The sequence below is a fragment of the Podarcis vaucheri genome, assembly GCF_965113315.1.
Source record: "Podarcis vaucheri genome assembly, chromosome: 9".
Taxonomy (NCBI): Eukaryota; Metazoa; Chordata; class Lepidosauria; order Squamata; family Lacertidae; genus Podarcis; species Podarcis vaucheri.
Window position 1 is genome coordinate 79,846,042 of NC_138767.1, and position 25,393 is coordinate 79,871,434.

General features: G+C 44.1%; 2 protein-coding genes across 2 annotated transcripts in view; one reads left to right on the forward strand and one right to left on the reverse strand.

Moving 5' to 3' along the window:
• Positions 1–2,986: 2,986 nt before the first annotated feature.
• NSG1 (neuronal vesicle trafficking associated 1) lies at positions 2,987–21,482 on the forward strand. The gene is made up of 5 exons (XM_082238617.1): positions 2,987–3,127; positions 3,702–3,856; positions 9,942–10,058; positions 17,351–17,461; positions 19,265–21,482. The coding sequence occupies exons 2-5, from the start codon at positions 3,728–3,730 to the stop codon at positions 19,463–19,465; spliced, it is 558 nt and encodes a 185-aa protein (XP_082094743.1). The 5' UTR covers positions 2,987–3,127; positions 3,702–3,727; the 3' UTR covers positions 19,466–21,482.
• STX18 (syntaxin 18) overlaps positions 21,386–25,393 on the reverse strand; it is a 53,066-nt gene continuing 49,058 nt past the window's right edge. The window contains exons 9-11 of the mRNA XM_082238579.1: positions 24,837–24,906; positions 23,269–23,349; positions 21,386–22,339 (exon numbers count right to left, since the gene is read on the reverse strand). Coding sequence (XP_082094705.1) covers positions 22,244–22,339; positions 23,269–23,349; positions 24,837–24,906 — 247 coding nt within the window. The 3' untranslated portion in view covers positions 21,386–22,243. The remainder of the gene's footprint in view (positions 22,340–23,268; positions 23,350–24,836; positions 24,907–25,393) is intronic.

The window sequence follows — 25,393 nt, forward strand, 5'->3', positions numbered from 1 at the left end:
GAGTAAGCAGCCAAAATACTTCTTCAGCCATTTTCCTTTCTTTTCCAGGATACTATTGATTTTCTATTCTGCTTCTCAAGAAACATGAGGCAAAATAGATTTCCCTTCACTAAGCCAGAATTTTATTATTATTATTTTAAATCACACCAGTATTGTTGATTATCACATTGTTACTGGCACAGCACTGATAGATCCATTTCATTAGCTAACCTGCTGATGAAACACAACTAGCCCATGTAGGTGTCCTTTGCCGTGTTTTAATTTCTACCATAAGATGTGCTGGGTCTTATGCGCCATAAAAACAGTGCCATCTTCTTTCCAAGCCCATTTCTGCCTCCAGTTACCATACACGGGAACCTGCCATGCTTAGAACTTAAGCCTCACCCAGCAGTGCTCTTCCCATCAAGTCCAACATTGTGTTCCCACTGTGGTGAGCTGGATGCTCACAAGAAGCCCAAACGCAAGATATCAATGTGTGTGAGGTCTCTACATGCCCTGGGCCCACTCTTATTCAACATCTTTATAAATGCCTTGGATGAAGGAATTGAGGGGATGCTCATCCAATTTGCAGATGGCACCAAACAGCGATGGGTAGCTGGTGCCGCAGAAGACAGAATCGGGATTCAATATGACCATAACATTTATATGCCCGTTGTCTTTGTCCATGGAGTTTTCTTGGCAGGGATACTGGAGTGGCTTGCCGGTTCCTCCTCCACGTGGATCACGTTTGGTCAAAACTCTCCACTATGACCTGTTCATTTTGGGTGGCCCTGCTCGGCATAGTTCATAGCTTCTCTGAGTTATTCAAGCCCCTTCGCCACGGCAAGGCAGAGATCCATGAAGGGGATCAAACCTAGACAGCATCTTAAAAAGTAGAGACATCACCTTGCCAACAAAGATCCATATAGTAAAAGCTATGGTTTTCCCAGTAGTGATGTATGGAAGTGAGAGCTGGACCATAAAGAAGGCTGATCGCCGAAGAATTGATGCTTTTGAATTATGGTGCTGGAGGAGACTCTTGAGAGTCCCATGGAAGGCAAGAAGATCAAACCTATCCATTCTGAAGGAAATCAGCCCTAAGTGCTCACTGGAAGGACAGATCCTGAAGCTGAGGCTCCAATACTTTGGCCACCTCATGAGAAGAGAAGACTCCCTGGAAAATACCCTGATGTTGGGAAAGATGGAGGTCACAAGGAGAAGGGGACGACAGAGGACGAGATGGTTGGACAGTGTTCTTGAAGCTATCAGCATGAGTTTGACCAAACTGCGGGAGGCAGTGGAAGACAGAAGTGCCTGATATGACTAAATGACTAAACAACAACAACATGATCATAACAGATTGGAGAACTGGGCCCAAGCGTAACAAAAAGAATTTCCATAGAGACAAATGTAAGATTCTGTACTTAACACTTAGGCAGGAAGAATCAGAGGCACAAATATAAGATTGGGAACACCTGGCTTGCCAGTAGTATATGTGAAAAGGATCTAGGGGTCTTTGTAGACCACAATTTGAACAGGAGTCAACAGTGGGGTGCAGCAACAAAAAAGAAGAAGAGCCTGTTCTAGGCTGCAACAGCACAAGTATAGTCTCGAGATCCAGGTGCTGACCTTGGTCAGACCACACCTGGAGCCCTGTGTCCAGTTCTGGGCACCACAATCTAAGAAGGATGTTGACAAGCTGGAACGTGTGCAGAAGAGGGCAACCAAGATGATCAAGGGTCTGGAAACCAAGGCTTATGAGGAGCCTTGAAGGAGCTGGTTATGTTTAGCCTGGAGAAGAGGAGACTGAGAGGAGATAAGACAGCCATCTTCAAATACCTCAAGGGCTGTCACACGGAAGAGGGAGCAAGCTTGCTTTCTCCTGCTGCATCAGGGGATAGAGCCTGAGCCAATGGCTTCAAGTTGCAAGGAAGGTGATTCCAACTAAACAACCTGAAGAACTTTCTGATGGCAGGAGCTGTTGGATGGTGGAAGAGTTGGTTCTCCAGAGTTGTTGGGCCTCTCCTTCCATGGAGGCTTTTAGGAAGAGCTTGCATGCCCGTCTGTCAGGGATGCTTGAGTTGAGATCCCTGCATTGCAGGCGGTTGGAATACATGACCCTTGGAGTATCTTCCAACTACATGATTCTAGGATTCCGAGGGCTCTTCCCAGTCTTATGGTGCCCTGTTGCCAGTTCTAAAGCTCGCAGCTGATTCCCGGCCCCTTGTTGGCATTCAAAGGAGCAAGGCCCAAGTTGTCTGAAGTGGAGGAGGAAGAGGCAAAGCGCCCCACCAGCCTCGTGCGGGGCTTTGTCCCACTTTGGGGCTGCAGGCAAATCGCTCCAGTGTCTCGGGGCCCGGGGGGGGGGGGCGCAGCCCTCGCCCTCGTCGCTCCGGGCTGCGAGCGACACGCGGCTCGCCGGCGGAGGGAGGACGAGGCATCCGAGCAGCTCCTGTCTGGAGCCTGGCCAGGGTCGGGCGGGTCGGCCCCGCAGGCGGCTTCCCGCTTCCCTTTGTCTAGCTGCGGCGCTTCTTTTCTCCTGGGGCAGCCTTAGGGTCCTCTCCTTGTTAACAGGGTGGGGGGTTTCCAGGAGACATTTTCGCAGTAGTAAGCCCCCCACCCCACCCCGGGGTTTCTACAAGAAATAAACCCGAGTGAGAGAAAAACCAGTGCAAGCAATACTGCGGGGGGGGGGGCGCCGCCCGCCTCGCCACCTGCCCGCCGGTCTCGCTCGCTCCGCGGTTGCCTCGCCCAAGCTTCCCTCCGCCCACCCCGCAGAAGCCTCCCTCCGACGGAGCCCCCCGCGCCCCCCGCCCTCCCTCCCGCTCCCTCCCTCTGCCGCATCCCGAGCGCGCGGGGCGTGGGTCGCCCGGGGGCTCCTTCGTGCTTCTGGGGCTCCGCGGGGGCGGGGGGGGAGGCGGCGACGCGCGGGCTGCGTCACGCCGGAGGTGCTGCTGCTGCTGCTGCTGCTGGAGGAGGAGGAGGAGGAGGAAGGAGCGCCCATTAGCCCGGCGCCGCTCCCTCGGCCGCGCGCTCCCCTCGCTCCCCGCCAGACCCGACGTGCGGCTGCGCCATTGCTGCCGGAGCTGAAGCCGAGGAGGCCAGGCGGAGAGCCGAGGGAACAGGATCCGCGCAGGCAGGAGGCGAGGTGAGGCGCAGAGGAGGGGCTGCAGCCGGGGGAGGGTGGCATGGCCCCCGGGGGGTGGGCAGCCGCGGGCACCCCTTCGCAGTCCCTGTGTCTCGGAGAAGGAGGGCAGAGAGGACAAAGGGGCAGGCGGGCGGGCGGATGGGGAGGAAGGATGCAGGGAGGCAGGGACCCCAGGAGGGGCGCCGGGATGGAGGCGGGGGGGCGGGGGCGGAGGGAGAAAGAGAAGAAAGGGAAGCCAGGGCTTGCGGCGGGGGGGGGGGTCGCACCCAGAGGGGCGAAATGGGTCTCACCCCAGACACTGCCTCCTTCCCACCCTCGGGACTTGCAGAGCAGGCTCCGCGCAAGCGGCTCTCTCGCTGCGCACCGAATTGCGGGGAAGGAAGGGATCTCCGGGAAGGGATCGAGTAGCGCACTCCCCCCCCCAGCCCTCCATGGATGACATGTTAGGAAAGGGGGGCTGGTCGCGCCCCCCAGGTGGCAAGTGGTCTCGTATCGGGAGGGAGGCTGGCCATTTTTTGGTGCAAAGTGTTCTTGTGACCCGTCCTTTGCGCTTCCGCACGTGTGCATTTTCCAGGACTCCCTTTCGTCCAGGAAAAGAAAATGGTGAAGCTGGGAAATAATTTTAGCGAGAAGAGCACAAAGCAGCCCCTCTTGGAGGATGGATTTGACACCATCCCCTTGATCACACCCCTGGATGTCAATCAACTACAGTTCCCACCTCCTGATAAGGTACAGTCGGTTTTTGGTTTCCACCCCTGACAATCGCACCCAGATCTCAGGCAAACAACAAAAGAATGTCTGTCACAGAGGCTTGCAAAGCAACACTGTGAAAGCCAGGTTTTTCGGTTTTGAGAAATATGTCGGAACCAACAATTGTATATTTTAAAGGTTTTCCTTGAGAAATCTATTGCTACTTCCTGTGAACCTTTTAAATTACAGTATCTTATGTCTGGTACATCTGCTTCAATCATATAATATCTCTGTGTCTTTTTGCTTCATTTTACAGCATCTGAATCTCCAATCCCCCATTGTTTAGCCAGTAACCTCATCCCTATGTGTTTGAATAATAAGTTCATTCTGAATAACGAGGTTGTCCTCGTCTTTCCAGGGTTTGCAGTGCAGCTTAAGAAATATTTTTGAACAAAAATACTCTCCGATCTTCTCCATTAGATTTCCCTAGGCTACTTACAGCAGAGAACAATCCCATGAGGCTCTTCCACACCTCTTGCCTGGACTGATGGGAGGGAGGTTTTCACAAGAAATGCTTGTGCCTGTAAAGGACATGTAAAACGTGGTTGTCATGCATGGGCTCAATTGCATCATGAAGTGATACTTTTCTAGGGACAGAAAGGGATTCATAGCTTATGCTACAGACTTGACCTGGTTTCATGGTTATTGCCTCTTCCCAGGGAAAAACCATAGCAGTGAATCCTCAGCACCCACACAAAAATATAGTTCCTTGGACTTTTGGCTGGGGAACCCAGACAATTACACTGGAATAACCTCAGATAAGTTTGGTGGCACTGGATTTGTGGAATTCCCTCCCCAGGTGTCTGGTGCTGAAGTAGTTATATTTCTTTGGTGCCAGGCAAATCCTTTCTTATTCCCCCAGGCTTCAAAATTTCAGTTGTTTTAACTGCTGCTTTTGTCTTTTTATTACTGTACAATAATTTTTACTATTGTATTCCATATTATTTATGATAGTTGTTTGTTTTTTTAAAAAATGAAGTCCTATGTGAACTATCCTGCAAACATGTTTGCAGGATGATATTTACAAATTTAAATAAAAATATCCTTTAGAGACAGCCCAGAGCAGGTACTGGCCCTTTTTAACTAGCTTGTAAAGATAAATTGCAAGTAATGCTTGGAAAAGGAATCTGTAGATATACTTAGGGGCCTGGAAGCCTTGAATAGCAGGTCTGAGAGCTGTGGTTGTTGCAACATAGAACACACAAAGGCTTTGTTGCAGCTGCTCTACATGCTTTTGTTCACATCCCTGGGTGTGGCTTCTTGCCCACCAGATACCCTCTTTGCACTCAGCCCAGCTCTTCATAATTGTTGCTCCTACATAATTTTGTTCTCCAAGAAAGAATATGACAAGGTTGTATATGGGATAGGAGCATATCTTGACATGTCCCCTGGAAAACGTTGTTGAGTTGGGCTAGCTAGTAAAGGCTTTTGGCTACTCTTTTTTTTTTTTTTTACTCTTTTTGGCTTTTGACAGGTGTTCCCCTTCTTTCTTCACCAGAAACTGCCAAATAATGTAATCAGCAGTTGGGCATCAAGCACATCTGGAAACTGGGTTCCAGGATGATTTTTCATCACCATATTGCTCTTAATCAGAGTAGACCCGTTGAAATTAATAAACTTGACTAAGTTAATTTCTCTAGGTCTGTTAGGAGTAAAAGTCAGTGACTACCACCCCTACTATACTTGTCCATATAATAAACAAGGACTCCTGATGCCAGCTCTCTCCGGCATAATTTCCATCCACTCTTCACCCTGGGAGACACAAAAGAAGTGCTTAAACCATAGGCTTCACAATCCTTCCTTTCATTGCATAGACTAGTCCAGGGGTCAGCAACCTTTCTCAGCCATGGGCCAGTCCACTGTCCCTCAGACCATGTTGGGGGCCGGACTATATTTTTTGGGGGGAAATGAACAAATTCCTATGCCCCACAAATAACCCAGAGATGCATTTTAAATAAAAGCACACATTCTGCTCAGGGAAAAACACCAGGCAGGCTCCACAAATAACCCAGAGATGCATTTTAAATAAAAAGACACATTCTATTCATGTAAAAACACGCTGATTCCAGGACCGTCCGTGGGCCAGATTGAGAAGGCGATTGGGGCAGATTCAGCCCACAGACCTTAGGTTGCCCACCCCTGGACTAGTCCCTACAGCTGAGTTGAAAATGGGCCTTCCAGCTCCAGGTACTGGTTGTTGGTTGTCCCACCCCACGCAACTTGAATATGTGATGCCTTCTACCACTTAAAAGGGTACCCTGAACCCAGGCCATTGTTGGAAATTCCCTCTCCACCGTGTGCCCCCCCGAAAGCCGATGGGTAGCTGCACACCGAGAAGGCTACCGTTTCAGCAGAAATTGTGTGACTTGCTTTGGTCTCATGGTAGCACGAGGGATGTCCCTGTGTCCTGTCCTTCGACCCCCACTGCTCTGTCTCTCCCTTTTCCAAAACAGCCATTTTGCCGCTTGCAGCTACCCCAAGAACCATTTTGGTTAAAAGCAGCTGTGGACATGGATGTTGCCTCCTGTGCCTTATGGTAGCCCAGTAGCGATGCTGGGAGCATGTGCATCCCAAGTGTATGTGCAGGCAGACATAGAGAGCTTGAGTGGGGAACCCCCTGTAGAAGCCTGTTGATAATGATCAGGGTCAAACTGCACATGGCACTCAGTTGTCTATTAGCACTGGTAGGAGCGAGAGGTTTCTTCCTAATCCCCCTAATGGGGGATTTTTGGTTAGAGTTGTGATGGGGGAAGAATGAATGCTTCCCCTCCTTGTGCGTTGTGGTCCTTATGAAAATATGGCCTCTTACAGCTTACTACTATTTAAAAACAAAACGTGGAATACTGGCTCATAACACATTCACCTTTGAAGTTGGCTTAGTTCTCAGGCGTGCAATCTCCGCTCATTCCAAAGCTTGAGGAAACCCAATCTTGGCTGGCTCCCTGAGATATCACAAGGCCACACCCCTCTCTGGGCCAGGATTTCATATGGTTTTGCTTTGGTGGTTTTTAAATAAGCAACTAGTGCAAAAAAGGGCATTCAGTTTAATGACTGTACATAGTGTGTGTGTTTGAAAGATAGAATAAAGGCAGTTAGTCAGCTTGAGGTATGGAAGGGGTGGAGAAAGACAATAGGCTAGGACAATAGACTTTCATCATTCAACTGGCAATTGTTTCAACTGCATTCTGAATGCAGGAAGAAGCTGGGCTCATTCTTCTCCTGGGATACTGTGTGTTGCGACTCCCTTTTTGCATGCACATCTACTTGCACCTAATTCCTTCTAGATGGTGGATGCTGAACTTGTGGTCCTCCAGATGACCCTTTAATTTCCTTCAACCATTTGACTGTTTCCACAGTTAAGAGCTTAACCAGAGGCTGAAAGCGAGTATGCCTGGCACAACTGAAGTTGATTAGTATTTTTTCCTAGCAAACCTGTTTCCTCCCAAAATCAGACTTTTTGTGATGAGGAAAATGTGGGTTCACAGTTGCTTCAGGCAACATCATGCGACCTTCCTGCAAACAGATCACATTGATTGCTCAGTAAATCATTGGAGTCATTCTCCTTCTCTGGAAACATTGCACAAATAATCAGGTAGCCAACAGTCCTGAGCTAGATGTGCTAGTGATCTGAGTCCGCTTAAGGCATCTTCTTTACTTCCTGAAAGTGAGCAGTGACCAATGGCTAAAAAGCCATTTCTGTCCCAAACCAGGTCAGAATTGAAATCAGAAAACCCGTGTTATCCAGGAATGCCAGTAGATGAACAGCCACCACTTTGCCTGCAAAAGGCACTGAATAGCCTGAGCATCTTGACGAAGAAAGGAAGGTTTGCCACTGGTTGCTGTTTTAAAAAATTAACAGGACTTGGGAAGGATTTCTTCAGGAGGGGCCTTGCAGCTGCCTCATTTTTGAAGATGTCCCTCATGCAATTCCATTAACACACTCTTGCAGAGGTAGGAACATGGCTTCAGCGTGATTTCTTGGCCCGATTTCAGACCGGTGAAACGAAGGGGGAAATGGCAGGAGGGGTGGCAGAGAGAGAAAGGGGGGGGTGAGAAGGAGAGACAGGAGAGGGAAAGAAACAGCATCAAGGGAGGGAGGGAGAAATGGCAGGTAGCCCCTCCCACCTTTGCTTCCAGCCGCTAGAGCATAGTCCTTGACAGAAGAAAAGGTTGCTCACCTCTGCATTATATAGTGCTGTTTGCAAGTGATGTGATTTTAAAAAGGAGACTTTTCATGGTTTGATTTTATGGGGAAATTCTACGCAGGAAAAGAGCATGGTGTAGCAACAATTTTCCTCATTCATGAGGCATTTTGAAGTTTTACTATTGAAATTAGTGGACTTAACAGTTGAGTAAAACTTGGTTGAATGCCACCCTATGTCCTTCTCTGATATGGTATTGGATCATCAAATTCTACCCAATGCAGTGAGTTTGGAAAGGGCACACTTGGTGTTTATATAGTCTTTCCTGTAAAGTGGTTGGAGCCCAGGGTGCCTGAGCAGACTTCTGCTTGTGTCCCAGGACCTCCGCTTGTGGTCCCTCCATAGGGTTCCCCAACCCTCCAGAGCAGGGGGCTGCAGAGGGGAGGGGAGAAAGACAAAGGCCTGCCGGGGATGTTTTGCTCACGGTGTACAACCCATTATATCAAGGAACCTTTAAGAAAAGGCTTAAGGAAAGGTGGGTCAGTGCTATTGAGCTGCCCAGTTTATAGCTTAACCTCTTAGTCATGATGCACAGGAGCTCTTCATAGACCCCGAATCTGTCCAGCTTTCTGATTCTAGAAAACAGCATCATTTTAAAAGGTATTCTGCAAGGATTTAAGTCAGGGCTCGCCAACCTTTTGGGGCACATTTGCACATCTGGAGAAGCGGTCATGGGCAGCACACACACAACCCCTCATGTCTCACAGACTATTATATTGGCTACAACAGAATGCTTCTTTCAAGCATGATTTTTTTTTGGGGGGGATGCTAGGGAGGGAAACTTGTGGGTGCCATGGAATGCTGCTGTGGGCACATGTGCCATGTTGGCCACCCCCAATTTAAGCCACCCAGCGTTTAAGGAAGATTTATAACCTTAAGCACCTTGAGGTGAACATGAACACCACTGGAATTGCAGGTGTCTGCTCAGAAGTAAGCCCCGTTGGTGCAAGCCCCATTGAAAACAGAGTAAGGATGTTTAGAGTTGCAGCCTAAGGATGTTTATACACTGGGGGTAAAACACAAGCTTCCTTTTGCACGGCAATACCTAACTTAGAGACCTGAATGATGGCCTAATATCACACCAAGGTAAGGGCAAGACTTGGTGTCAAATTAATGATAAAAAAGCAGCATCACAGGAAATGAGGTGGTTGTTACGCATCTGCTTCCAGAAATAATCTGCCTTCATAATTTCCCAGTACAGTGGCAGAAGAAAGCACATGTTATGCAGCTGCTTAAAAAGTGGTGGGGAGATCCTTGAGACATCAAAAATACATTAAGGGTGACTTTTTCCCATAAATGAGGCCTTGCCACGATACTTCGCAACCTGGCTTTTAGGAAGTACAGTAACCCAAACCTAGCTTTTAAAGGAAGCCTTTGAATTAATTTAAATTGCTGCTGCATTCAGCTATTGGGATTTGCTTTTCGTTGGCTCTTGTTTTTAGTAAGTTACTCTTTTTAATACCTTGAGGGTCATTGAGAGAAAGCTGGCACATAAATATTATCAACACCCATGGATACGTTTCCTGTACAAGCAACCCCCACTTGAAACGAACAGGAACTGTTTCACAGGAGAACTTTCTGGTAGATTGTGCTCATAATGTTCATGCCACTGAGGATAGAATTGCATGTAATGAGTTGAATCACGATTTAAACAGCTTCCCCCCGATGCCTCTGACATGTGAGCAGATGAGCTGCAGAACTGGATTCATCAGGTTTGTTTTGTGGCACTTGCCTTCACTGCAAACTATATTTAATGAGCAAGTCATGCACAAAGGGAGAGACGGCTGCATTGTTATATGTTTGAGAGTTTGGCTGCACCAATCAAGCTGGTAATTGGTCTCCTGTTGATGTTCCTTGCAAAGGTGGTGGTCAAGACAAAAACAGAATATGAACCTGACCGCAAGAAAGGAAAATTTCGTACTCCTAAAATAGCTGAGTTCACAGTCAGCATCACTGAAGGTGTCTCAGAACGGTTTAAGGTAAGTCATATCATAAATTTATTTCTGGCATAAAGAGACAGATGCTTGGCTTATTCTCTTGTATTTAGAACCTATCATCTCGCTCACTTGGGCCTTGCAGGTGGCTAAACAAAAAACAACAACCCACAACTATGGTTGCATAAATGGGAGAAGTTTGAAGTGAGGAATTAAAATCTTTAGTTCTTTGGTGGAAGAATCATAGTGGAACCTTTGCCAGAATATTGTCTTTTTGGTGCCTCTTCTTGACATTCCTCTTTCAGCAAGCCTTCTAGGTGGAGACTTTTATCCCATCTGGTATCGGATGAATTTGAATAGATTTATAGAAGTGTTGCTGTTTTTGAAAGAAAAATGTTAATTGTGTTTATATATGCTAGAGTTTTAGCGGTTTTATATATGCAGTTGTTCTGTGTATGTTTTTATTTCATTGTAAATTGTGCTTGGGAAGCCTCATGAGAAGCGATTCATAAACGAAATTATTATTATTATTATTATTATTATTATTATTATTATTATTATTATTATTTAGACTGTGATTGCTCTAAGAAAGCCCCACCGACCTGTATGCAAAATCTTAGGGCTCAGACCAACAGGATAGTCTCTTGCATGTGCCTCATTTAAATTAATGGGAATTGTGTGTTTAAATATGGCATGTGCAGGATAATTCCCTATTGGATTATGCCTGTTTATCTAGAGGTTGTCATTTATTTAGCATAAAGGGATAGCTCCCTGAACCTCTGCTCCTTCGTTTCCATGTTAACTTTAATTTCCTTAAATGCCCCTCCTCCTTATTCCTTTGTTCTTAGGGTCTGCACTGGTCAGTAGACTGTCTCAGAAATTTGATGTTTGAACTCATGAATTTGCTGGTTTTTATCATCCATTTGATGGTGCATGAAAAATGTTGTTCTCTAATACTGTAAACTTGCAAGTACAGATCAGAAGCAAAGGATAAATCCTGTCCAGGTTGGAAATTGTTGGAGGGCTGATTGAAAGGCTGGCCAAAAGTCAGTTTGTTTTTTCTTTTAAAGATTGGATGTTCTTGGTTAGCAAAGAAACAAAAGATTAGCTTTTGTTGGTGAGGATGGATTAGGGCTGTTTCTGAATGTTGCTATCCTTGGCATCTTGAGGCAGCCCTTATTCTGTACCAGTGACATGAAATCCCTCCCACTGGATGTAATGGGTGAGAAGACTTGGCCTTGCTGGTGCCTACGATTTCTGTACTACATTTTTTGGGGGACTTTGCATAACAGAGGAGCATAAACCAACATGGGACAGAACATCAAAAACCCATTAAAAGTTCCTGGGAAAGTGTGGCTGTATCAGGAAGAAGGTGTAGCTTTGCTAACCCAATTGTCACCAGGTTAGACAATAAATATGATTTAAAAGTACTGAGTCATTGGCAAGTGTTTGGAATTTAGAGGATCAAAAAAAAAAAAAAGAGAGAAATTAACCTTCTCATAGTTCAGATTACCTAGGACAAAGATAGCAGATAGACAGGTGAGCTTCTTGGTAGGAAGGAAGCAAAGCAAAATTGTAACACTAAAAGGATACACATAATGGATAGCATTGTGCTGTGACACAATTCATATCTGATACCCAGTCAATGCCTATAAAATTTGTGCAACTCCATTCAGAAAGCAAAAGGCCTGAGGAAGGCATAGTTACAACAACAGCTAAGATTGGTGGTGAAAGCAACCATGTATAGCTATAGAATCACAGAACTGCAGAGCTGGAAGGGACCCCAAGGATCATCTATAGTCCAGGCATGTCCAACAGGTAGATCATGATCTACTGGTAGATAACTGGAAGTCTGCGCTGGATCACTGGTAGATCATTGACTCCCCCCAAAGAAGCTGAACAACTGTGGCTCCCCTCCTCCCTGAAAAAACCCAACAACTTTGACCCGAACCCCCCAAAAGGGGGTAGATCACTGCCAGTTTTTAACTCTGTGAGTAGATCGCAGTATCTTGGGAGCTGACCACCCCTGATCTGGTCCAACCCTCTGCTCTGCCAGAATATGCAGCCGTCCCGTGTAGGGATTGAACCTTCAACTTTGGTGTTATCAGCACCATGTTCTAACCAACTGAGCTACAGATACTGGCAAAAGGTTTGAGGCAAGGTTATTTCTTAAGAGTTTCTTCCCAAACAAATAGCTGAAGCTGGTGGTAATGATGACATGCTGCACTGTGGGAGTTTTCAACTGGTAAAAAACTTTGGGTTTATTATTATCCATTTGTCAGGTTATCATTGGACTAGAAAATAAACTAAGCTGCAAGGAGGAGATTGGAATCTTTCACTTCCATTTTGGTTAACTTCAGCTTGCTGTCTCATCCCAACTCAAATACAGTAGTTAATCTTAACTTTATTGAAGTGTCAGTAAACCATAATTAAGACTGATCGTTTGTTGTCTGGTTTCAGACCTGTAGTTGGTCAAAAATGAATGTGCATGACACTGAGGCTTGTTTAACGTCAGTGGTTCTGTAGAGCGCCATACATATCACTAATGTGTCCTGAGCCTTCCACTAGTGACTAGTGGAAACAATGGGTCTCAGACCTGACCTCTGCCTTGCACTTAGTTTCTGAGGCAAGTGACTTGGCTTTTGACCTTGTTTTCTATGACTGGCCATAGCAGCCATTTTGTAAATTAGGGTGCTCCCTGCCCCCAATGTCCCTATACCCACAACTCTTTGTCAACACTCCAAATGTGTCCACTATCCCAAAAAAGCTGGGGACTCGTGTCCTATAAGAACAGTTTAAGATTAGCCTACCTGCATTTGTGCCAAACTAGATGAAACTCTGTGGGATGGGTGATATCTAAGCAGGTGGTGGTGGTGGTGGTTGTTAAACTAAAATGCAGTTCTTGGGGTGAGAAGGAATCTGACTGGAACAGCAGTAATGATTAAGGGGTGCTTAACACTTTCCCTTCAGGTGAGTCTTCCAACCCAAAATGGCTTGGCCAGCTACTTTTTGACCCAAAGGGAGATAAATATAGGCATCACACACAGTATTTCTCAGTAATTCGGAGCAGTTTGGGGGAGTTACTGTGTTGTTTTTATTATGTATTTTGTGATTTTATGTTGTAACCGCCCTAAGACCTACAGGTATACAGCGGTATGCAAATTTAATAAATAATAACAATTCTGGGAGGAGACAAATGAGCTGAAAGGTGATTTAGCCATCTGTCCTGGATGCTTGAGCTGAGTTTCCTGCCTTGCAGGGGGTTGGACTAGATGACCCTTGGGGTCCCTTCCAACTCTACAGTTCTGTGATTACATGCCTCTATAAAAAGCAAGGCCAAGCCATGGTTTGCCTCTTGCATGCTTGGAAGCTCAAATGACAGTTTACTGTGACACCTCAATTTAACCAATGTCCTGGGTCCAATTAAGAATTGAGTTCTAGTAGTTTCTAGATCATTTTATGTGTGTAACATTCCTAAAACTTGTACAAAATGCAGCATAGGGTTTTGTAGATTAAGACTTCAATGTTGCATTGTGAAATATAATCTACCAACAACTTCTATTAAAAGCAAATCAGGATGTTTTTGCATGTAAAAGCTGAAGACAGCTATTTCATGCAGGTAGAAGAAAATAAACAAAAAGCAACTCCCAAGTCATATATACTCGGAGGATTATTAAATGTTTGCATTGTTATGTACTAGTGGATGGAACATGAAAAACCCGTTGTCACTTAGATATTACTTTATGGTTATCACACTGGGATTACCTTCATGGTATTAGATTGTTGGGTTTGGCTGCTAAATAACAGATGCATTGGAGAGAGTTTGCTGTAGGATTTTGCTCCCCTAGAGAATTGCAGGATTTATCTTGATGCTGAAAAGGAAAAGGGAGGAGAGGAAATCCGTACTTTATCCATCCTTTTTCATTCTAAAGCTTTCAAATCACAAGAATCTGTAAGTTTCAGTTACACTGCTTTCAGTTACATTTTAAGGTGGCCAATTCTCATTCATGATTGCTTCCTGTGGCAGCGGGGGACGGGGGGATGGGACGGGACGGGACGGGACGACTCTCTGAGCATTTTGATCTCCTCTCTCCTACCCTTGCAAGTTGTTCTGGGGGTTTTCCTGACCCCCACAATGCAATCTGAGCTTCAGTTTATTGTTCTCCATCCAGTCCATTAGTTTTAGGACTCCCACCACACAGAACACAGTGACTTCTGCATCCTTGTATGAAGATCTTTGCATGAGGGTCCCGGTGGCAGAAAACATCCAGAGAGGTATCTGTTAGCAAGGCCTTCAAGAGACAAGCAAGCAGCCCACAACCTGGTTCATAGGCTACTGCAGCAAAGTGCCCATTGCTTTCTGAGACTCCAAGCCACTCCAGTAATGGAATCATAGAATCATAGAGTTGGAAGAGACCACAAGGGCCATCGAGTCCAACCCCCTGCCAAGCAGGAAACAAGAGCCAAGAGGACTGGGCAAATGGTGTGGCTTCATCTCAGAACTCCACTGCCCTCCTCTGTGTAGCAGGAAGGAAGCACACTGCCCTGCCCATGGGTTCCTGGAGGAATGAATTTCATGGGAAAGGCTCCCAATGTCTTTTGGGAGTTCTTCAAAAATTAAAATGCATTACTTTTACCTTAATTAAAAGACATCACTCTTTTCTAGTCAAGCATCTCTGGGAATTTAATCTGTCTGTACGGTTCTGGGTGTTCCTGTCCAATTTGAATGGTTGGAATATTGTTGCTCTTGTTGTTTCCTATGGTAATGGCAGTTTGAAGAGTGGGCTAGGAACCCTCAGTATAGTAAGACAGTACATTTCTGGCATATCTGACTAGCCAAGTGTAAATCCCCATCCTTCCAATGCAAGAATTCAGATGACCAAAAGAAGGAGGGGATATTTTTGGCATTGTGACTGCTTGAACTTCTGATGGACAAACTGCTCATCACTTCACTTCTCCCGCCTTTCAGTGGAATATAGACAGGACTGAGTCTGAATCTAAAAGGACACTCCATATGTTCATGACATTTTCTTATGAAAGAGTGATCAAAAACAGAGTAGAGCCCTTATCACCGGAAGCAAAGATAAGTCACATCTTGGATAATCCTCTCCAGGGTAAATCAAGGCAAATGGAACACAGGTGACTTGTCAATAAAATGAGCAATTTCAGCTCATCATCATCAACCTTTTATTTGACCGTCAGTCAGAAAAAAGTACATTTGTCAATACACAGTTAAAAGCTCCAGGAAGATTTTAGAACTTAGCCAACACTAAAATGGACTAGACAGATAGCCCCATATCAATACAGTCAATTATAGTCTTGCGATGCTTAAAAGCTAAAAAAAGAAATTTGGCCACCAAGGAAGGTATAGCTCTAGTGACGTTATTCAGCAAGTGTAAAACCTGGTTTTCTCCGCATAAGAAGCTAGATTGACATAGGAGTGGGTCTATAAAATTTTGTCTAAGCTCTGCATAAGAAGGGCAAGTCAAGAGAATGTGTTTGGTGGACTCAACCACACCCATGGCACAATGACAGGTTCTCTGGGCGTATGGTACTCCCCTGTACCTTCCCCACAATATTGCAGAGTCAAGGACATTTAATCTAGCCGCTGTAAGAAGTCTACGGTATTCCACATAGTGAATTTCTGCAAGGTAGGGGGCTGGTATGGTCTGATAAATCTGGTCCCCTAGGAACATCCCTGGTTTTACCTGGGCTATGTTCTCTTGTCTGGCAATGTCACTCAGTCTCCGGGAGATCACAGCTCTAGCTTGATTGTACGTCATAGACTCAAAGTAAAGGTGAGACAATCCGCAGGATTGAACCTCGTTAGTGACCTCCCTTTCCCACGATGATTGGAAATCGTCTCTCAATATCAAGGGGGCAATACCCACTGGTTTAAAACAAAGCTTGAGCCATAGCCAGAGCTTCGTCTTCAAGGCCACATGCCGTAGAGCTTGCCAGCCGACCTCTAATCTCATAACCGCACCCGCTACCGAGGGGGGAATCCTAAGGATGGCTCTAAGGAATCGCGTTTGGATAGAGTCCAATTTCAAAAAATCCCTACGGGAGCCTAAAGAGATGCCCACCAATTTCAGCTCTATTAGCATGGCAGTCACTGTGTGGTTTGTAGACTTGGGTCCATAAGGGATTATGTTTCTGTGTTGTTGGGGAGCAGATGAAATCTGGAAGACACCATCCTTCCAGCAAGGGTTATCTATTTAAATACAGTGGTACCTCATTTTATGAACTTAATCCGCTCCAGAAGTCCGTTCTTAAACCAAAACCGTTCTTAAACTGAGGCACGCTTTCCCTAATGAGGCCTCCCGCTGCCAGTGCCCTTCCACTGTTTGGCTTCCGTTCTTAGACCGAGATAAAGTTTGCAAACTGGGACACTACTTCCGGTTTTGCGGAGTTCGTAAACCAAATAGTTCGTAAACAGGAGTGTTCTTAAACCGAGGTACCACTGTAGGCAGTAAAGAACCTGTCCCACCAGGCATTGCCTGCCTATCAGGAGCAAACTCTCTGCTGAAGGGTAGAGCTTTCCATCTTTAGAAGAACAGGGAAGAAGTACTTGAACTCAGGTTGGTTTTTCATTGGGGGTGAATGAAGCCAGAAACATAAAGAGCAGCCTTTGAACAGGTACTGGCATTCAGTTTGGTGTGAAACATTTTACCAGAACAATGCAGTGAGCAAGGCTAAAAATAGGCTTAAGAAGCAGGCTGTATAGCCATAATACATATCATTTGACTCTTGGTTAGCAAAGAGGAAAGACCCTCTCTTGTGCTGCTAGAATTGACTTAATAACATCTGCTTTGAAGTAGGTGCTGTGCTTTTCCTAAGTTCAGTTGACACACCAAGCCCATGCTCCAATTTATGAGGTGGAAATAGAGGCACAAGCCTGTAGGGATGGGGAACCTGTGGCCCTTAAGATGTTGTTGGGACCCCCAACTCCCATCAGCCGTAGCAAGAATGGTCAATGGTCAGGGATGAGCCGAGTTGTAGTTCAAGCACCTGGAGGCCCCAGGTTTCCCATCTCTGATCTAAACAAATGTGTAGAGTTGGTGCACAGAGACAAATTTTACAGAATCTTTGCCCTTTCTTTTGTGGGGGAAGAATCACAGGAATTGGGCAACAGCATGAATGGACTCATATGTCACGGTAATTTAGGTGCACAGTATAGACCTGCTCCTTCACAGCATGACTTGGAGCTCTGGTAGGTTTCAGAACTTTCCATCATTTTCTGGAGTGGTTTTTTTTTGGGGGGGGGGGGTGAACAGTATGCAATAACCAGAAAACTGTCTTGCTAAGTATGTTGTTAATATATCGTCTCTTTGCAGGTAACTGTTTTGGTCCTTTTTGCCCTTGCATTCCTGACATGTGTTGTATTTCTGGTAGTCTACAAGGTTTACAAATACGACCATACCTGTCCAGAAGGCTTCATTTTCAAGGTAATACATAGTTTTCTAAAACTAGCAACAACAGAACACAGTGATTCCGATGTATTGATCATCTGTATTGTTTTAGGGGCATAACTAATAATGAAAACTAAAGGAATGGTTCAAATAGGTTGGGGTTTAGTTCAGGTTAACAACTGAAGGCGACCTGAGGGACTTGCAAAATTATGAAAGGCAGGGAGAACATGTTATTTCTGTCCCTCTCAAGTCTAGGCTATTTTGCACTAATGTTCTACATAATTTAAAACAGTAACAGAAGCCCTGCGCCCTTGTGGAGGGTGTTTTGGTAATATCCCAATCAATGTTCAGAGAACTGAAAATGAATACAGAATATGTGTCAGCCAATGAAATAATGTTAGTTGATTACTTTTGCCTATTCAGACAATAGATTTAAGTTTAAATAAATGCAGGGGTTTTGATTCCTGACTCCGGTTTTTAGAGATGCTGACGGGTGAGAAAACTCAGTTTAATAAATGAGTTATAATTTGCCACACCAATCATGCTTATCAACTCCTTTGAGAACATGGACATGCCCCCCAGATCCAGTTTGGAGCTGAATGTGAACTTAAGCAAGCTTAAACACACAAACACCACTGCATGGAGAATCAATCGCGTGTGCCATCTGGTCCAGCGCACTTTCCCCTCTTGGTCCAAGAGCTGAACCTTGAAGCAAAAATGAAATTCCACTTAATAGCTGCTTGAGGCAGGATGTTCCTAGATTTCATCTCTCCCACCTGGCTGCTCTCCTTTCCCTCTCAAGCAGATGATTGGCAACATTTCTTTAAAGTGCTGCAGGAACCACATCATCAGGTACTCCACATAGAGAACAAGTGTTGAGGGAAAGGTCTATTATAGAAAGGTTTTAAGGAGGTTCAGCCATGGACTTGATATAGCTTAAGCATAAGAAACTGAAGAGTCAGGTTGGAGCAGGGGACTTCATGGGAATAAACAAAAAAGTGAGATTTTTCAGTGGTTAAGAATGGTGGACTCGTAATCTGGTGAACCGGGTTCGCTTCCCCGCTCCTCCACATGCAGCTGCTGGGTGACCTTGGGCCAGTCACACTTCTCTGAAGTCTCTCAGCCCCACTCACCTCACAGAGTGTTTGTTGGGGGGGAGGAAGGGAAAGGAGAATGTTAGCCGCTTTGAGACTCCTTCGGGTAGTGATAAAGCGGGATATCAAATCCAAACTCTTCTGAGTGCACACAGCCAGGATTTTGAAGTTCTTACTTCAACACCTCTTCTGTCAAACTACCTTTATATTTGGAGGGAGTTTGAAAAGTTGTTTGGGGCTACTGGGGTGGAAAATTGCATAAAAATTGCATATATTTTTTTTGAATGACTGTGGAGGTAGGGTTTGTGCTGGATCATGGTCTATGTGCCCATCTCCTACTGAGAATCCACAGGAAACAGGAAGTCCTTTTATGATTTACATATCAGGGAAAACTGTTTCACTCTTTTAGTGCGTATCTTGGAGGGATGGTGTCTCTTTCTAGGGTCTTCCTGTGTGACAAAGTGTACCCACAGCGGACTGAGTGAGACTTCAGTATTCCTTCAACCTGCACAGGATGAAAACCCAGGGAAAGGGTGGGTACATGGGTGTTGTAAGTACAATATGCAAGGCTAGAAGACTGTGTTTTTAGTTTCATGGTGCAGAAGTTCAGGTGGGCATGTTTGTTGTCCTGCTCTGTTATATTTGTTTTATTCTTGTTACCCACCATGGATTAAATTAAATTACAAACAACAATAGAAAAATGGCCTAGAAATAATTTAAATACATTGAAATGATTGTCTTTCAGAACAATCAATGCATTCCGGCTGGATTAGAGAACTACTACTCTGAACAAGACTCTAGTGCTAGAGGGAAATTTTACACAGTTATAAACCACTACAACCTGGCCAAACAAACGATCACACGATCCGTATCTCCGTGGATGACAGTGCTTTCAGAAGAGAAAGTTTCTGAGCAGGAGACTGAAGCAGCTGAGAAATCGGCTTAACGTGATTGATCTTGTTGATTGGAAGGTATCAAGGGGGCTTTCATCGAACGTCTCATTGTTATGGATAATTTAGAGGTTACTCATATTTATGGTGCAATTGCTTTGGTTTGCCGATAACTGCTTTGCAAAAAGGAAAAATAAGAAAATTAAAACTTAGACCATTAATGGCCAAGTGCATATCAGCATTGCTTTAGAGCTTTAACACCAGTTTCTCTGTTAATAATTCCAACTTAGGTACCTTCTTGCAGTTTAGAATTCCATTGAGCCATCCAGGGGTTTGGAAACAGGGGAGAATTGTGCATTTTACTGTGTGTACTAATGTTTCGTTTTTAAATCAGTTTTGCAATCTGAATTATCATAGCCATAACTAGAAATTATGTGGGTTAGTTGATAAACTGTATTTAAAATTGGTTTGCAACTCCAAGATGAGTACCAAAAAATAAAGTTGGCCTGTTTTTTTCTCACTGTAACAGATATGTTAGAAGTAATTAAGTTCTTTGCAACAAGGCATGCTTAATTGTTGTTTTGTTAAAGCTGTGAACATTTCACTGCATTTCCACTATGGCTAGAGAATCTTGTATATGGACTTGCACTGACACAAAACAGACACTACGGAAATGTACATTTTAATGGTGGATCATGATGTTTAGTGAATGTGCAAAAATGTTAGGCAGCAAAATATTCTGATAAGTAGTGGAGCCCTACGGAACAGACAAAAAAAGCCACTGTAGAGGTAGCCCACAATGTAATATGCGCAACACGACAGGAGGAGTAGTTTTCTTAGAACTTTCTCTTTTTGTACAACATTAAAAGGTTTCCCCTTTTTATATGTTGCAAAATGCTTTGCGTTAGCAGCACCGTTTGGGCATTTTCTAATCTTTAGATGTTAAGGCTGCAACCCTAAGCATATTTACCCGGAAAATAGTTCCACTGGACTCAGTGGGACTTTCATGTAAACATTTTAGAACTGGGTGTAAGGGAGAAAATGCATTAAATGCATAAAAAGAGCCCTATTCCCATTGCATTTCTGAAATGGCATGTGGGGAAAGGGAGAATAGGAGACATGCTGCCTTCTTGAGATAAACTTGGATGGGGTGGGTGATGGGTGGGGGGAGTAGTAGACAAGCCTAGAATTGTAGGTGCACGTTTATTGTGTTGGCAAGTTTCTAAACTATTACATGTTTATTATTTAGAAACCTTTCAGCATACATTACATAAATATTTTCATTAACTTTATAACTGGAAAAAGCGGCTTGAACATTGGGTGGTCAACCTGCAGTACGCCTGGAATAAACCACAGAAATGTTGCGTGTCAGGCCGTGGCTCAGAGATTGGCTTTGCCTCTTGCCCATGTGTCCAGTGCTGTGCTTTTGTGCTAGCATGCACTGCAGAGGCGCCAGAGCAATGCTTCATAAGTAGTGGCACTTGACAGGATGTCCAATGGTACAAGTACCCCTGGTTGAAAAGCACTGCGCCAGAATTATACTCTCTCAAACCTGGGTCTTGACTTGCATACACTTGACCGAAGGGTCGGTCATCACTGGATCAAAGCACTCAGCTGCTATTTTTGTTCATGCTCTGAATGTGCTACTTCCCAGTGGACATGTCAAAAGTTTCATTATTTTTGTAGACACATGCTTTCCAAAAACACATATGTAGTAGAACAAACATGGTTGGTTCCACTTCTGGTTACATTTTCTCCCGATACATTTCAGCATCACGAACCCGCTTAGCAAAAGCCAGTTGTTTTTTTCATTAAGAACTTTTCATACTGAACATAGTTTCATGTTGTAAAAGAACTTTTAGTATGTCATCATTGCTGTGTGGAATGCATAAAAGCAATAAATTATGTGCCAAATCTTTCTTTTGCATTTTGAAAAAAAAGTTCGGTCCCATATAAACATATTAAACTATATCATGTTTGTATTTCCTAGTAGACAGGTACTTTATTGAATGTAAATTCACATGTAACTTTTGACATTTTCACTCTGTGTAAAATAAAGAAAAAGGAGGATAACCAAGTCTCAAGCTCAGTATGTTGACATAGATATATGTATTATTGCATTTAAAATCAATCAAAAATGAAGGATTCCAATCACTGTACTTATGGCAACATTCACCTCAAGTTTTCCTATGATGATTATTCTACATGTCTACGATTGAAGAATTTGGATTACTTTGTTTTCTATAGTGGTGCAATTATGAAAAAAGAAAGAAATGGAAAGCAGTTTTGTTGTAAATTGAAATGACAACTGTGAAGAATCACATTCTAAACAGTCAAACCTTTCCTTTTCAATGCAATCTGGAATTTATTTTGCCTTTCTGGAATAAGGTTCATTTAGGCCATCAGTTTGATTTTTTTCAACCTGTCAGGTATGAACTTTGTTGACAGATGAGACTCTAGGACTTGCTGTGAACTTCAGTGCTTGGTCACTGAGCAGCACTGCAAAACTCCCACCAGCAATCCATGTGTGCAAAAATATTTAGAAAGAGACCATTGTAATAAAATATTGGGTGAATAGCTAAAAAGCTGTGTTCGTTGATGCACTACAACAATTCCCTGTGTGAACTTACACTAAACCTAACTTCCAGTTGGACCAGTACTTCCTGTAGCAGGAGGTGTAGAAATGCACATGTCTGGTCAAGGTATTTCGACCATGATGATGCATGAAATACAATACATGTTGCTTTGTAAAGAAAACATCTTCAGCCAGTATCAGTCCCAGGTGGCTTCAGCAGATTTTGGTCAGGGCTATATGAATAATGAATGGGCCAGGGTTAGCTACCATACCAGTCCAAGAATAACAAAGAAAAGGAACACATCACAAGGAAGAAGAGGATCCACACACGAAATCCAGCATTATTCTTGATTGCCTGTAGGGAAAAAATAAATCATGATTTCTCTCAAAAGGGTCTAATTCAGGACAAGGCAAAATCTTTTCCAGTTTGAGCCCTGAATACTATTATTTAGCAGTAATGGCTAAAGACAGGTCTTCAAATCTTTAGCTGCACGTGAACATAAGAAGCGCCTGCTGGATCAGGCCGAAAGCCCACCCAGTCCAGCCTCCAAAGGAGATGCCGATGGGAAGCCTGGAAGCAGGACCTGGACCGCGTGAATCACATCTTTTAAGAGTACGGCACAATGAATTGCAGGGGCCTGACGTAGATCACTGCTATGGAATACTATAAAAGGTGGGCCACCTATCAAATGAGCACCAGCAAGGCTGAAGCAGTGTTTGGGTTGATGAAACTGAAAATCTTAGGTCATATCACAGGTGAAAGGCCCTCTATGGCCACTGATGAAAAGTTACATCTACCGAGAGTTTCCTATTTTAGACACCCTTTTTTAAGCAACAACAACAACAACAACGTAACCAGCCGGGAAAAACTTAAATTCGATTAAACATCTGGCTCAGTTTTATGCGCAAGACTTCAACAAACAGAAGATAAAGTATGAAATAGCTTTCTCTAGTAAGCACTAAGTATACTCAAGACTATTATCACCACTTCACATTTTTTCCAAGACCCAGCTGATGAAACCAGAAGCTTCTTAAGTCTTCATGTAAAATGGGCGTTTATTTCCTATTGATGCGGAGAAAGCAAAGCCCACAGACCATGCCATTATTTGCCCAGGGATGAGACTTGTTTTCCTTAAGAACATTTTAAAAGTGGCTTTATGGAGGAAGGACCATGTGTCTGACTAACAAGGGTGTCAGGGTTCTCTCAAAATACATTACAGGCAGTCTGTTAAGTTCAAGTAGTATTTGATTTTTTTAAAAAAGGGGGGGGGAGGCAGACATTACCTCTCTTATGTCTTCATTTCCTTCCTTGATGTTCTCTGTTGCACCCACAACTAAGTGGTGGATACTGTCAATCTCGGCTTCCTTTTAAGTAAGTTGAAATATATAACGTAAAAAACAGGTCATAATCAAACTGCACAGAATCATTTAATTGTAGAGTTGGAAGATACCCTGAGGGTCATTTAGTCCAACACCCTGTAATGCAGGAATCTCAGCTAAAGCATCCCTGACAGACGGCCATCTAACCTCTGCTTAAGAACCTCCAAGGAAGGAGAGTCCACCACCTCTCATAGGAGTCTGTTCCACTGCCAAACAGCTCTTGCTGTCAGAAAGGTCTTCCTGATGTTTAGTTGGAATCTCCTTTTTTGCAACTTGAATGCACTGGTTCCAGTCCTAGCCTCCAGAGCAGGAGAAAAGAAGCTTGCTCCATAGGACAACCCTTGACCTCTCAGTCTCCCCTTCTCCACGCTAAACATACCCAGTTCCCTCAACTGTTCCTCATAAGGCTTGGTTTCCAGAGCCTGGATCATCTTGGGCACCCTCCTCTAAGCATGTTCCAGCTTGTCAACGTCCTTCTTAAATTGTGGCACCCAGAACTGGACACAGGACTCCAGGTGGGGTCTGACCAAGGCAGAATAAAGCACGACTACAACTTCCCGTGGTTGGAACACTATACTTCTGTTGATGCAGCCTAGAATAGCATTTGCTTGCTGCATCACACTGTTGACTTGTTCAGCTTGCGGTCTAATAAGATCCCTACATCCTTTTCACATGAGAGATAAATGTAAAGATCAAAAGCTATGAAAGGTAAGTGGCCTGTTGTCAGTTTCTGCTCACCATAAACTGAGGCCAGAGCTAGCTGTTAAGGCACACCTGTAGCTACTGAAGAGCTAGCTGTTAAGGCACACCTGTAGCTACTGAAGCATGTAGTAGCACCTTCAAACCTCATCACCCTCTTTCTCAGCCTGAAGCAAAGTTCTTAACCCAAGGTACTATTTCTGGGTTAGTGGAGACTGTAACCTGAAGCATCTGTAACCCGAGGTACCACTGTACGTGGAATGAGTTTTGAATAAATCAAACGAAGGAGGAGGGCACAAAATCTGCCCAATATACAATATTCTTTGGAATAAAACTATCCTTTTTTTGTGAGGTCACCAGCCTCACTCACCTCACAGAGTGTTTGTTGTGAGGGAGGAAGGGAAAGGAGAATGTTAGCCGCTTTGAGACTCTTTAGGGTAGTGATAAAGCGGGATATCAAATCCAAACTCCTCCTCCTCCTCCTCCTCCTCCTCCTCCTCCTCTTCTTCTTCTTCTTCTTCTTCTTCTTCTTCTTCTTCTTCCCCCCAGCAATGCCCCTCAACATGTCCAGGACATGTTCCCAAAGCCCATTTGAGCTGCAGAATTCCCCTTCAGTGCAGTGGAGTCCCTATGGAACTCACATTTTATTCTTATACTATGCCTGCCTTTTTGTGCTCAATTGCTCATTTTGCCTCTCTAACTGTAGCCTTTTTACCTACTGGAAAAATACTAGAATACAAAGAGCCAACCAACCACCTCCCTGTGGTATTTACCTGCTGTAAGACTTTTTCTGTGAATATCTCTTGAAGTCTAGATATTTCAACCACCTTCCCTTCAATTTGTCTATTTAAAAAAAATTAAAAAGCCGTGTAAGTACAAACACTTTAAATTTCTTACAAACTTAAGTAAACATAATATGGAGCATTTCTTACGAATGGAGAATTGCAAGCCAAGTGAAGCAGATTAGCAAAAATAAATTTTAACTCAGTAGATCACTAGCTAATGGCTTCTGTATTGTTGTGTAATAGAGAGAGAGAATAAAGTATCCCTATAACGTTAAAAGTGGATAGATATGAAAAGGTTGAAGATAGCTGAAATGGGCAAGATGACCTATTTCTGATTCTGTATAAGGTGGTGTTAGTCAGAAAACTGTGTTGTCCAATTTATCAAAAAACTAGCAAACATGAAGAGTGGTGCAAACTGTGCTCATTAAAATGAATCTTTCAGCTCCACTTATCTAGCAGCAGATTTATGAAAAGAAACTGTGAAACTATATCTACATCTTGGCTGTGAAGCTCTGCTCCCTGCCTTGCAGACCGTTCCCCACCTA

Coding starts and splice junctions, on each gene's coding strand:
- NSG1 (XM_082238617.1), top strand. CDS start 3,728: ATGGTGAAGCTGGGAAATAATTTTAGCGAGAAGAGCACAAAGCAGCCC. Junction 10,059..17,350: donor GTGTCTCAGAACGGTTTAAG/GTAAGTCATATC, acceptor GTCTCTTTGCAG/GTAACTGTTTTGGTCCTTTT. Junction 17,462..19,264: donor CAGAAGGCTTCATTTTCAAG/GTAATACATAGT, acceptor ATTGTCTTTCAG/AACAATCAATGCATTCCGGC.